Source organism: Diceros bicornis, chromosome 10, assembly GCF_020826845.1.
Source record: "Diceros bicornis minor isolate mBicDic1 chromosome 10, mDicBic1.mat.cur, whole genome shotgun sequence".
NCBI classification, from domain to species: domain Eukaryota; kingdom Metazoa; phylum Chordata; class Mammalia; order Perissodactyla; family Rhinocerotidae; genus Diceros; species Diceros bicornis.
In genome coordinates this window covers 68,817,688-68,831,460 of record NC_080749.1, presented here as the reverse complement: position 1 = coordinate 68,831,460, position 13,773 = coordinate 68,817,688, and the positions used below count along the sequence as shown (strand labels likewise).

The 13,773-nt window shown below is 37.0% G+C and overlaps 1 protein-coding gene across 10 annotated transcripts in view; it reads right to left on the bottom strand.

The window, feature by feature from the left end:
* PMS1 (PMS1 homolog 1, mismatch repair system component) overlaps positions 1-13,773 on the bottom strand; it is an 82,311-nt gene that overhangs the window by 43,466 nt on the left and 25,072 nt on the right. For all 10 annotated transcript variants that reach the window (XM_058549411.1, XM_058549413.1, XM_058549415.1 and 7 more), the window contains one exon: positions 10,998-11,161. In XM_058549411.1, coding sequence (XP_058405394.1) covers positions 10,998-11,161 — 164 coding nt within the window. The remainder of the gene's footprint in view (positions 1-10,997; positions 11,162-13,773) is intronic.

Genomic DNA, 13,773 nt, shown 5'->3' with positions numbered 1-13,773 from the left:
CAAAAAGAGGAAGATTGGCAACAGCCGTTAGCTCAGGGCCAATCTTCCTCACCCAAAAAAAAAAACAAGGAAATTCTACAATATGTGACAACATGTAAGAATCTTGAGGATATTATGCTAAGTGAAATAAGCCAGTCACAGAAAGACAAAGACTGCACGATTCCACTTATATGAAGTATCTAAAATAATCAAATTCATAAAATCAAAGAGTGGAATGGTGGTCACCAGGGGCTGAGGGGAGGGAGAAAGAGGGAGTTACTGATGAGCAGCCATAAAGCATCAGTTAAGCAAGATGAATAAGTTCTAGAGATCTTCTGTACAACATTGTAACTCTAGTCAACAATACTGTACTGTACAGTTAAAAATTTGTTGTGCTCTCCTGTTAAGTGTTCTTATCACAATAATATTAAAAAAAAAAAAAACAAAAAACCAAACCCACAGATTCTAAGCTTCCAACACTCCCATCAGCTGGCTGCCCAATAGTATTCCTGTTCCAATACGTCCTATTTTATTCAGGCAAACGTCCAATAATAACTTTATGGTTCTTTATTCTCTTAATTTTGTGCCCTTTTTAAAAAACAAGCAGTAAGTTTTAAGGCTAACAAATAACAAATAATATCCAGCCTAGTTGACTAACAAAATCTCTCTATTGACGAGGTAACAATAATTTCACTTTAAAAGTTTTGTCTGATTTTATTAGCTTCTTTTTTGAGTGAAATCAAAATTATGTCAGAGTAATTCATGAAGGTAACTATATATTATAGGAGAGTCAGATGCACCCATCTGGAGATAAAAAAGGGATGTAATATTACCATTTTCCTGGGCATGTAAGTTAAATAAATTAGATATCCTCAAATTTTTTCTGTTCTTCATCTTCTACATGCAGTCAGCCAAGGAATCTCACTGATTCTTCCTTATAACAGCTATCACAGACACTCTTTGCTTTCTATGCCCAACGTGTTTATCCTAATTCAGACCCTTAATGCCTGAATTTTGTTATAGCTTCCTAACTAGTGTCACTGGTTATAGCCTCCTACAATTCTTCCCTGCACACTACTGCCAAACTAACCATCAGAGGTAACACCTTGATTAAGTCACTTTCCTACTCCCAATTTTTTATTTAAAACAAAAAAAGATTCAGCCTAGCATTCAAGACCCTTTATAATCTAGACTCAAATTATCTTTCAGGATTTATCTTCCTCTATTCCTTTATATAAGACACCTACTCACCTAAATTGACTCATTCACTGCCTCTTAATGTGCTCAGCACTTTCCTACCTACATCTTTTATGTTCATACTATTTCTCTACCTAGAATGATCTTGATCCATTTCCCCACATTACCAAATTCTACTGTAATAGAATCCCCCTATAACCCACTTACCTCAGGGGTCCTAGGTGAGATCACTTTATAGGTTGTTCCTAGTCCACTGAATCAGTAACACCCACCTTCCAAGTGGCCAAAGTCAGCCCTCTCTCTTTTGTGACTTTCTACGAGTCCCCCAAAAAGAAAGGGAAGATCTCGAGTATAAGAGCTGATACTTGCTGTTTTGCCACCTCTCTGTTCCAGTTACTATTTTTTTTTTTATTTATTTTTTTTTTGTGAGTCCAGTTACTATCTTTAATCCTTAGTGACATCATCTGCCCCTGTATCTTAGGTGCTTTAATACCTATGCTCACAATCCAGTATGGGCTAGTGGCACCAATGTGATGAAGCGCTCCTGTCCTTCCTGTTCCGAATTCTTGATCACACTCATTCATTTAACACATATTTTCTGAGCACCTACCATGAAGTACTATTGTAAGCACTAGGGATACAACAGTGAAAAAATAGTCAAAAATCCTTCCTCTCATGGAAATTATATTCTAGAGGAGGAGAGACAATAAATCAAGATAAGTACAATATTTAGTATATTAGATGCTGTTAAGTTTTAAGAAGAAAAAAAAAGCAGGAAAACGTGTGTGGAGCAGGGGAAATGGTCGCAATTTTTGGGCGGCTAAAGAAAACCTCAGTGAGAAGGTTTAATTAAGACCCAAAAGATGAGGACTGAGCCAGATATATAGGAGAAGAATGTTCTAGGCAAAGGAACTACAAATATAGAGGTCCTGAGTTGGAAGCATGACTGGTAGGTTCAAGGAACAACCAGGAGGCCAGTTTAGCTGAACCAAAGTGAGCAAGAGGAAAGTAAATGAGGTCAGATGCAACAGTGGGTCGGATGATCTATAACAGGGGTCAGCAAACGATAGCCCAAGGGCCAAATCCAGCCCACTGCCTGTTTTTTTTAAGTAAGTTTTACTGTCTATGGTTGCTTTCCTGTTACAATAGCAGAGCTGAATAGTTGTAAGAGAGATTGTATGGTCCACAAACCTAAAATATTTACTATATGGCTCTTTACAAAAAAAGTTTACTGACCCTGATGTAGAATTCATAGGCTATTTATAAAGCCTTTGATTGTACTCTGTATGAAATGAGAACTCACTGAAAAGGAGTTGTGTGACTGGCCTTACATTTTTACAGGATCACGCTAGCTGTTGTGCTGGGAATAGACTGAAGATAGCAAGGAAGGAAGCTGGCAGATCCAGTTAGGATATTATTACAAAAATCCAGGTGAGAGATGATCATGGTTTGGCCACAGTGGTAGTCACAGGCATGGTGGAAAGTAGTTAGATGTTAGATATAGTTCAAAGGTAAACCTACAGAATTTTACTTTTGAATCAGATTAGAGTGTGAGAGAATTAGTAGCCAAGGATAACTCTAAGGCTTTTGGTGTGCCAACTGGAAAAACAGAGTTCTTGTATACTGACAGGGAAGGATGTAAAAAGAACAGTTCTGGGAGAGAAGACATGGAGCTCAGTTTATGACATGTTAAATGTGAGAAGCCTATTACTAGATATCCAAAGAGAGATTCTGGGTGGTAGCTCTGGATCTATGAGTTTGGAGGTCAGGGGAGAGTTATAGAATGGAGATAAAAATTTAGGAATCATCAAGTATAAATGACATCTAAAGTTATGAGATTAAATAAGCACACCAAGAAAATGAATACATATATATATTCTATTCATTCTATATATTCTATATATAGAAAAGGGAGTAAATGCGAGGCTTGAGCCCTGGGACACTAAATGTTTAGAAGTTAGGATATGAGGTAGAACTAGAAGACTGATAACAAATGGTAGAAAGAAAGGTAGGAAAAACACCAAGAAAGTGTGCTGATCCAGAAGCCGAGTGAAAAAGTGTCTCAAGGATGGAGAGATAACTGTGACAAATGCTAAGTAAGATAAAGACTGAAAAATGACCACTGGATTTTGCAATTTGGAGGTCAATGGTGACCTGGATAAGAGTAGTTTGGGTGGAGTGGTAGAGAGAAAAAGCCTGACTGAAGTGGGTTCAACAGAGAATGAGAGGACAGCAATTGGAGACAATGAATACACAGAACTATTTCAAGGAGTTTTGCAAAAAGTGAAGGAATTGGCCTTTCCTAGGAACATGGGGAATACATCTATAGTAACAGAAGGGAAGGCTGAATATATGGGGACAATTACAGACAGATGGGGAGTTTGTGGAAGTTCTTTTTTGATTGCCTCAATTTTTTCACTAAAATAGGACGTAAGATCAGGTGAGTGAAGATGGGGAAGAAGGTCTTGGCTGTCTGAGGAGAGAAGAGATGAAATAGCCATTTGGGACCTTGTGACTCAATGTATGACTCACGGACCAGCAGCAACCGCATCAGCTGGAGACTTGCTGGAAACGTAGAATCTCAGACCCTCTCTGACCTACTGAATCAGAATCTGCATTTTTAGTAAGATCCCAGGTGACCTGCATGCATGTCAAAGTTTACTTAAAACACTGATGTAGGAGACCAGAAGAGAAGATGGACTAGGGAAATATAGTATGACTACCAAGCAGCATTAAGATTAGTGATCATGAATTCAAAGTGATACTAGTCAGGATGGGTGTGTGTTTTCTTCCAGCTACGTTCAGCTGTACTGGTTCAGGCATCGAGAAGACAATGGGATGGATTTAACCAGAATTTGCTTAGTCAAACGAATACAGTTAAGTGAGAGAGGAGCAAGAAAATTGAGCGTGTGCCCAAGGAAAGGATGATAATTATGGACCATGTAATTTAAGCAGGGTAAGGAGAGAACTGAGGACATCAGATACAAAAAACAGTTAAAAGGCAGCAGGATCAACAAATCCAGCAGAATCCAGATCACAAATCCAACAGAATCTAAGGATGGTTGGAGGGACGAAGCTGGAGACACAGGAAGTGGTGGTCAAAGAGTGAAATACTTACCACTGAAATTACGGAGGAGGTGCAGTTTTTGGCAATGACAAACTCTATGGTTTAGCCACAGGAATTAATGGCTGAGGTAGTGTGGAGAATCAAATTACTGGAGGAGAGGAGGTAATAGATCTGAGAAGCTAGGAAGGACTATCTCTGTGGATACTGAAATCACCAAGTGCTAATGATCTAGGAGTATAAAGACATGAGATTCAAAGCTGAGTGAGATTTTTAGATGGAGAGAAGAAATGGTCTGGAAGTTGTAATGAGGCACAATGATGTGAGGAATAGGTGAGAGAAATCAGTCACCATTTGAAAGCGCTGCAGGGGATACAGGGTCCTCAGGGAAAGCAAGAAGGTGATCAAAGAAAAGGCTAAGGACGTAGGAGATTCTACTTATGACTGACCACGAAATGGGGCATTTCAGGTGAGTGAGATGGGAATGTGTGAGAAAGAGAGCTAGAAAAAAGCAATGATTTGTATGAGAATAAGAGTCCAGGGTGATAAGGGATGATTTGAGAGACGCAGACTTCTTGTGGTGATTGACATAAACAGGAATAAAAACTGATGAGATAAGGGCTGACAGTCCCAAAGCAGTTAGCAGTTGCGAGACTTGGACTTTTAAGGGGAAGGCTAGAGAGGCCTTGCCAGGATTATGAGAGTTCTGGGAATCCCATCTGACATCTGCAGATGGAAGCATGGAGGAGAGAGAGGTGGTCTTGTTCTGAGAGCAAAGGCTTCCTACTGCTCCCTACAAAAGGGTGGTCTTTCACCCCACTGCTCTGGGATCTCATCCGGCTCCTATCAAGGAAAACCTAAGGAGACGTCTTACTTTGTGTCCACATCAGATACCTTCTCTCACTCATAGGGATTTTTTTCAGCAATTCTGTTGTGCCTCTGCTGCCTCACCATCTGATATTTAGTACAGAATTAAATCCCAACTGTGCAGAAGGTTTAAGTTTATTTCTATGAAGCTCTTAGGCCTTAGGCAAATCAGGGCTGTGACTAAGTTCTCTGAACATTTTGTGATAGGTAACATGACATTTTATCTGTTCAGCGCAAGCGAGAACTTTTGTTTATGGAGGTGAGACCTATCTCCACACACTGATATATCAGCATCAGCTCCAGCCCAGCCAAGACACTTGTTAAACAACCACACAAAGATCCAGATCAAAACACACCCACATGAAGTTTTTTTCCTTCACTATTTCGGTCTAATGTAATGGGTCCCTCCTCTCAATTTCCACACTATTTATAAATATTATTTGACAATCACTCAACAAGTTTTCATTATTCTTTTCATCTGTTTAAATATTCATACACTTCCACATCTTACCTCCTCACTTACACTGTAAGCTCTTTTGGAGTGTAGGCCATCACATAACTGTTTCAGAGCACCTACTCAAAGCTCTGTATCTAGTAGCTGTGAAGAAGCCATAGCAAAGGAGAATGAATGTTGCATTAAAAATTAAGAGATCTGAATTTTAGTTCATCCTCTGCTATATTCAACATTTAAGTTATTGGACAATCTACTCAAACTCTTGGGGTCACATGAAGGTAAAATGGGAAGGGACAGAAATAAAAATACTCTAAAAAATTTGCTAAAAGATTTGGGGCAGGACAAAAAAGATTTTCAGTGGTCTTTCCCAGATATAAAGATCTAGGAATTGTTATACCTCCTATTATTTTATGATTTGATATATTAATCATCTCATTAGAACTTTTAAGCGATGGAAATGTGAAATTCCAATTTTGTAACAAAGAAATGGAAGTGCTCAAGATATAGGTACACATCCTTAAAAATCAAAGAGTTTTAGAGTTGAAAAGGGCCTTAGAGATCATTTGATCAACTTTTATTGGCCTGAGCTCAAAAAGCTAGATTTGTGCAGAATTCTCTGGGTGTTATTGATCAGAAGAGAAATCTACTGTGTTGGAGTAAAGAAATGTATTGGGATAAATAGTAAGTATATAAAGTGTATTTGGTTAGAGGATCTGTAAAAGAATAATTATATGGTTCTATTTAACGAAGTTGGTAGAAACAAAATATATTAAATTGATGGCTCTTAGAGACTGTGTCCCTGTCAAGTGCTCACCCCCATTGTCCCATCCATGCCAAGCCTTTATATATTTCCTAACTAGTTCTTTTTTTCTTTTTTTTTTGATGGGGAAGATTGGCCCTGAGCTAATATCCATTGCCAATCTTCCTCTTTTTTGCTTGAGAAAGATTGGCCCTGAGCTAACATCTGTGCCAGTCTTCCCCAGTTTTGCATGTGGGACATCGCCACAGCATGGCTTGGTGAGCAGTGTGTAGGTCCACGCCCAGGATCCAATCCTGTGACCCCAGCGCTGCCGAAGTGGAGCGTGCAAACTTAACCACTACGCCAGTGGGCTGGCCCCAGTGACTAGTTCTAATGAAGATATATCAGTGACTTAACTGCCAAGAAAGGAAACAGACTAGAATAGTATATATGAATACAAGTGAGAATATACTCCATAAAAATCTAATCCAAAAGGATGAATCCTCAAGAAAGAATTCATTTTATGAATTAATATTATGAGGAAGGTTTGAAACAGGCCGGAGTGTTCAAAACTGGTGCTTTATGAATTTACGTATTTTGATTTTAGCACTAACTAATTCATTTAGTATTCTACTCTGTGCTATGCACTGAGTGAGTATTGAGGGAAACACAGAGAAGTAAGATGCAGCCCTCCCTTCCACAACAGGCTGTTGAGAAGAGGAGACAAAGCAAAAATAACATAATAGAAATATGCAAAAAATACTATGGAAAAAGTTGAGGAATAACTAAGTCTTGCTAAAGAATAGGGGAAGAATTCAGAGACTCCTTTAAGAGCGTGGATAAGCATCAAAATCAGAAATCAACTACAGTAAAATTTGACTTACACATGTCTCTCATATTTTCCATATACTATTTCACAGAAGTTAGGTGAAAAGTAAAAGCAATTAACATAACAAAGAAGAAAACATGAAAACCATTAAAAAAAAACATCATTAATTTATAAGCAGCAAAAAAACCCCAAAAAACCAACCAAATAATTACGATTGATCATCAGCCCCAAGCTAACTTTAAAATATATCTGAAGGGACGTCCACCTTAGTTAATTAAAAAAGAAACTAAAACAAAACTAACCAAGACTTTCAAGGTTGCAACTGGATAAACAATTTTCCTCATGAGGAAGGGGCATTTGAACCACAGTCCTGAATTGGAATTTCTCTTTGACTATACTGCCTCCACACCCTGGCTGGGATGGGGGAGGGAGTGACCCTTTAACACTGGTCCAATTGTGGGCAAAAGCCTTTTCCTTGATCCCTCATAGCACGGCTGGAACAATACTGCAACATTCAAAAATATTAGAGTAAAAGGCTAAAAGATCCAAAGAACAATAAAATGAACAAGAGAATACCACGAATGTAGGGGATACAGATTATAAACTACCACTTACTTATCTTCAGTTTATAATCCAATAAATGTGTCCCTTCTTTCTCATTCTTGGTTACTACATGCCCCCTGCCCTGAAAAAACTCTTCAGCCACCACCACAAAAGACTACTCTCCTAGAGACCCAGAAAACTAGAGAGGGAGCCACCACACTCACTACCAAATCTCCATGCCCAGTTTTCTGGGTTTCTACTTCTGGCTAAGGCCCTATCTCTTCCCAGATTGACTGAAACCAGAGGTATTCAACTCTTCAAAGCTGTGCCATCATTTTTCCAGACCTCAAAAACAAATAAACTGATCCCAACAAGCCTTAACACTCATATGACATGGAGGTGGGGTAGGTGGGAAGTCATTCCTTCAATTATTTCTCTCTATTTTGTAACAGTTAAAACCTCCTTATATCAATGATATCCAATTCAGCTTTTACAATACGAGTAGGCCTCTAATTATCAAGACAAAATGCAATTTAAAACAATTTTTAAAACCACAAATGATATTTGAGGCAAATGAAAATATTTACAAAAATCAACAAGTATGAAGTATGAAAGTATTCCTTATTTGAAATCACACATCTAACATGTTCCAAACTGAATGATCTACAAAATTATTTACGTACATATGAACTAGCTAACAATACTAAACTGTTTCAGATATCATCACACTGAGAAAAACTAATTCTGGGAAATAATTACTCTATAAATGAAAATATACATAGCAGGACCTCACAGGGATTCAGTTATTACAACTAAAGCCAAAAACTGTAGTGCTCATCTAAGGAATGGCTCTAGCATTTCTCCAAATAATATCTACTTTAAATAAACTCACTGAATCCACTTGTAAATTATTTCCCTTTGGCTGTCTCATTATTCAATACGCTTTCAAGGAACATGGTGATGAAAGAAGAAAAATACCTCTTTCTAACATAACCATACTGGCAAGAACATCAACATTATCAGTATTCAAAGAATGTCTTGGCAGGTTAAACCTTCATAAAAAGAAGAAACACTATCTTATCCAAGATGTCAAAATAGCAATAGTACTTCTCATATTATGTGCAATATGATTGTTTGTTTCTAACGCAGAAAAAAATTTCAAAAAAAGAAAAGAAGCCAATAGTGTCATGTTTAAATTTTAAGCAAAGGCAAAAAAAAATTCTTCAGAAAAGCACATAAAGAATGATAAAAGTAAGCATGTTTAAAAGAAAAAGGCTAAGAGCAGAGTAGGACTCAATGTTCAAAGAGATTTATGATAATGTGTCAACACCATTTTGGGAGGTTTAACAATATATTTTAACAGTTGAGACACAATAGTACTATTAAGAAATAAAAAAGTGGAAAAATAATTTGTACAAAGAGAAAAAAGCTTGAAGACAGACTGCTAGTTCTAATTCAGTCCATGATTTCCTTGTGTAATAAGAGCTAATATTTCATTTTTCTATAAGACTTTTGATGATCTTACATTACTTTCATAGTATAACACTCTCAGCATACTCTCCAGGATTTGAACTGCATTTGAAATTACTGAAGGCTAGCGAGGGACTTGTGTTTGCTCAATATAACCTGAGATATGGTGTCCTCCAAAAATAATAAATATATTTTATTTTACATTATATAAATATATATATGCAGTATATTATAAAATACTATTTCTACTCTCAAAAGAAAAGGCCTACACTGATGATTTTACAGTGGTTGGGAAAATATATAAACTTATCCAAAGCTTAGACGATATATATTTAACTTGAAATACTCAATTCCATTACATGAGGCAATAATCTTGTTTTATTCTTCTGTTTTCTCTTACTCAAAACTTTTCTCTTTAGTTGTACTTGCTTTTGTTTTATAAATATGTAGTTCCTATCTTCCTATTTTACCTTTTCCATCTGTTTTCCCTTCCTGGTCATTGTTTCTTCTGTCCTTGATCTTTTCTTAATTTGTGCACATTCAACTTTTAATTAATAAATGTCCTTTGGATCAAGAGGTCATAGGGTTATTTATATTAGCAGGATGAGCCTCCATCCATCAACATCCTGAGGAATCATAGCATGGCAGAGCTGGAAGGGATCTCAAGGTATCATTTGGTTGAGCTCTATGCCAGCAGGAACAGGTGGCTGACTATTCCTAATGTTTTTTCTTTCTTTTTTATTTTTTTTAAGATGACCAAAGATTTTGATCATAAATATTGCACTACAGCTTGGTTTAATACAGAATCTTCTTAACAAGTAAAAAGACATGGAGTAGAAACAAAACTGGATGAAAAAGGGTTCTGACCTCAGCATTATTTCTTACTGTAAAATATAAAACAATTCCTTTGATCACTCTGAGCTTCAAGGTCCCCACACAAATAGAGATAACGCTGTCTAACTCACAAAATTAAAGTAAGTGCTCTGAAACCTGGAAAAGAACTATATAAACATAGTATCAAATTGGGAAGGCAACACAGCAGAGTGTAAAGAACCTGCACTCTGTAGACATGCTAAGTTTCAAACCTCATCACAACAGTTTACGAGCTGCTGCGCAACATGGAGCAATGTATTAAGTCTCTCTGAGTTCAGGTCAGAGGACAAGTGCAAAACTGATCAACGTCCACCTCACTTGGTTGCTGCTGTGGATTACAGGAGTTTAATGTGCCCCGCATAGGTCCTGGCATCGTGCAGGCCCTCAGTAAACATTAACTCCTTACTCCCCATCAGGTTTCCACACTTCTGCCATGTGGTTCTGCTCTTCTTCCATTGAATGTTTCAAGGTACACACATGGAATTTTATGAAAAACGGAATAATCAGAAAACATGTAAACCTTTCTTTCCCCTAAGATTTATCAAGCAACAAGAAGAATTCCTTATCAGCCCTGCTTTGAAAAATGGAAAGAAATGAGGCAGAGTTTCCTTCAAAAAGCTCTTCCAAAGAAGAAACAGTTTAGATTAGAAGGTGAAAAGGTCACTCAATTGTGAACTCCTTAAAGGAAAAGAACAAGTCTTACTCATCTTATCTAGAAAGCACTCAAATATTTCTCGGATGGAAAAGTCTGTTGGTAGAATCACCAATCTTAGAAATTAAGAAATGAAAGCTTAAATGAGATTTCATACAGATATTAGGTAACAAAGTAAAGATGCTCTTTATATAATAAAGATAAAACTAAACAAACATGGACAAATTTTTAAAAGAAGACTCTTTATATATATAACTGATTTAGATAAAATACATTGTCCCTTTGTATCATATATCAAAAAAAATCTTACAGAAGTACAATAATGCTTACCTTGTTATGTATAAAAACAATCCGTAAGTCAGGTTTAAGTACACCATAGCTTATGAGGAGATCTTGGACCTTTTTTATTTCATCTTTACATTTTTTAGCAGTCGAGTAAAATTGCTTTCTTACAGGTAGATTCTTAAACAATTTTAAAGCAGTTACAGTTGTACCTGTTGGCAGATAAGAGAAAGCTATTTAGATATGAAAGGAACTTCATAGATCTTGAAATCCATATACAACCAGTAATTAACCCCTTCTGTCACTGAAGGTCTGTCCTCCTCCAACTCTGGGAACCCAAAGAAGACTCAATTTTTCAGGCTATTCTGATCCTATGCTAGACTCTTCTATTTGTAACCAGACTGATCTGCTAAGTATGATCTCTTCTATGTTGTCTAAACAAGAATAATCTTTATTTCTATCACTGCAGAGAAACATGGGCTCACCAGAATGTAGTACCTTAAGAAATTTCTAGTATTCAAAACACCTGGGGATGATGCTTATTCTGCATTTTAAAACACAATATATAGGTGGTATAAAGCTACAGAGCATATGTGTTAACCTTAATTATTCCACTAAAAATTCTTATCTGAAGTAATATCTAATTGCCTGGTTTAATTTACCCTCACCTCCTGAACAACAAAAAATACTCGAAACACAGGATAACCTAACAACAGGTCTTTTTTAAATCGTGAATTTATTTAACTAAAACTTATACTGCTGGGCCAGCCCCAGTGGCCTAATGGTTAAGTTCAGCACGCTCCACTTCAGCAGCCCGGGTTTGGTTCCCAGGCATGGACCCACACCACTCGTCTGTCAGTGGCCATCCTGTGGCAGCAGCTCACATACAAAAAAAGAAGATAGGCAGCAGATGTGAGGTCAGGGCTAATCTTTGTTAGAAAAAAAAAAATTATACCACTTAAATACCAGGTTAATAATCAGCCTTTGCTGGAAAAAAAAAAACAACAACAAAACCACATGAAATTAGGACTAGATGTTTTCTCACGGCCATATATCATAAGTCCGTGTTTTTCAAACACTGAGGAACTTCTAAAACTATCAGTCACCAGCTAATCCAGACTTAGTAAATCAATCTCTCCATGTGATTCTCATGAATGTACAGCCAGGGTTTAGAAAAGAAGCACTGAGGAGTGAAAAAACCAATTCAGTGTAGAGTTTCTCAACCTTGGCACTACTGACATTTGTTGTGGGGCTGTCCTGTGCATTATAGGATGTGTGGCTGCATCCCTGGCCTCTATCCACTAGATGCCAGTAGCACCCAATGCAGTAGTAACAATCAAAAATGTCTCTAGACACTGCCAAACGTCCCCTAGGAGACAAAACTGCCCTCAGTTGAGAATTACTGATTTAGTATATAGCAACTAGCATTTTTAAAATAAATAGTCTAGAATAGACTAAATGAGAATAGAAAATAGGGTGCATCACACATAGTAAGGGTATATATTGTTTCATGAAACTTTTGCTCTAATTAGATTAGAATGAACTGGGTTGCTATGTAAAATGTATTTTTTACTGTGAATCAGAGTCAGAAAGGCTGAAAGTTGCTGCAATAGGTCAATCTTTGATCTACTGCTCACAGCAAAGGGGAAAAAACACAAAGAAATGGCAATCATGAGGGAAATATAAGACTTAGACAGCCTAGAATAAAATCAGGAGTTCCAGGAAGAGAAAAAGAAACAAATGGAGATGTAATTAAATAATAGAAGAAAATTTTCTTGAGTTAAAAGCTTGAGTACAGATTTCAAGAGCTTACTGCATTACAAGTAGGAATATTAAAAAAAAAAAAAAAAAAGACACCACATTCCACTGGAAATCCTAAATTTTAAGGACAAGGAAAAAACTTTACAAACTTTCAGACAGAACAAGTTCCTTATACGAAAAGACTAATTTCTTTCCTATATCACCTTCTCACCTATAACACCAGATTTCTCACCTATAACACCAGATTTCTTACCTATAACACCAGAAGACAGACAATCTACAAACTATTGAGGAGTAACTAAGAAACCCACACTCAGTCAAGATATGTATAAGGGCAAAGTGAACACATTTTTGGACTTGCAAGGATTCTGAAGTAAATCACCCAGATATATTTGATGAAAATACTGGAGGATGAACACTAACCAAATGACAATTACATCAAAACAGATATCATGACAAGAGAAGATGAGAAAATAAACTTGGTGAGCAAAGAATCTTAAGAGCTAAATGTAAACAGAAGATGGCAATGTGACTGGTATTTGCAATGGAACTGTTAAATGAGGATTCCTGAAATGAAAGATGATATAGCGGAAAGCCTAACAATAGCCTGGAACTCAATGTTTTAAACTATTACTAATAATACTGGATAACTAGAGTATAAGGGTTGGGAATAAAACAAGATAAAGCATACACGGCCCTATATAACCTTGACTATGGCTATCTCCTTTCCTACTAATGTCCTTCCTTCTGTTCCTCCAACACTTCAAACTTGTTTCTACCTCAGGGCTTTTGCACATGTTGTTTCTCCCACCCTTTGCATGCCTAATTCCTTTATCGACCTTCGGATCTCAGTCTAACCATCATCTCTTTAGAGAATCCATCCCTGAATGCCCTATCAAAGGTCGCTTCTCCCAAACTGAAACCATGTTTTATTTCTTCCTATAAATTATGAATATTTGAAAAAACTTGTGTCTGCCTCCCCTCGTAGAATATAAGAAGCATGAGAGCAAGTGACTGTCTACCATGACAGTTTACCATTACATCCTCAGCACCTCAGACAATG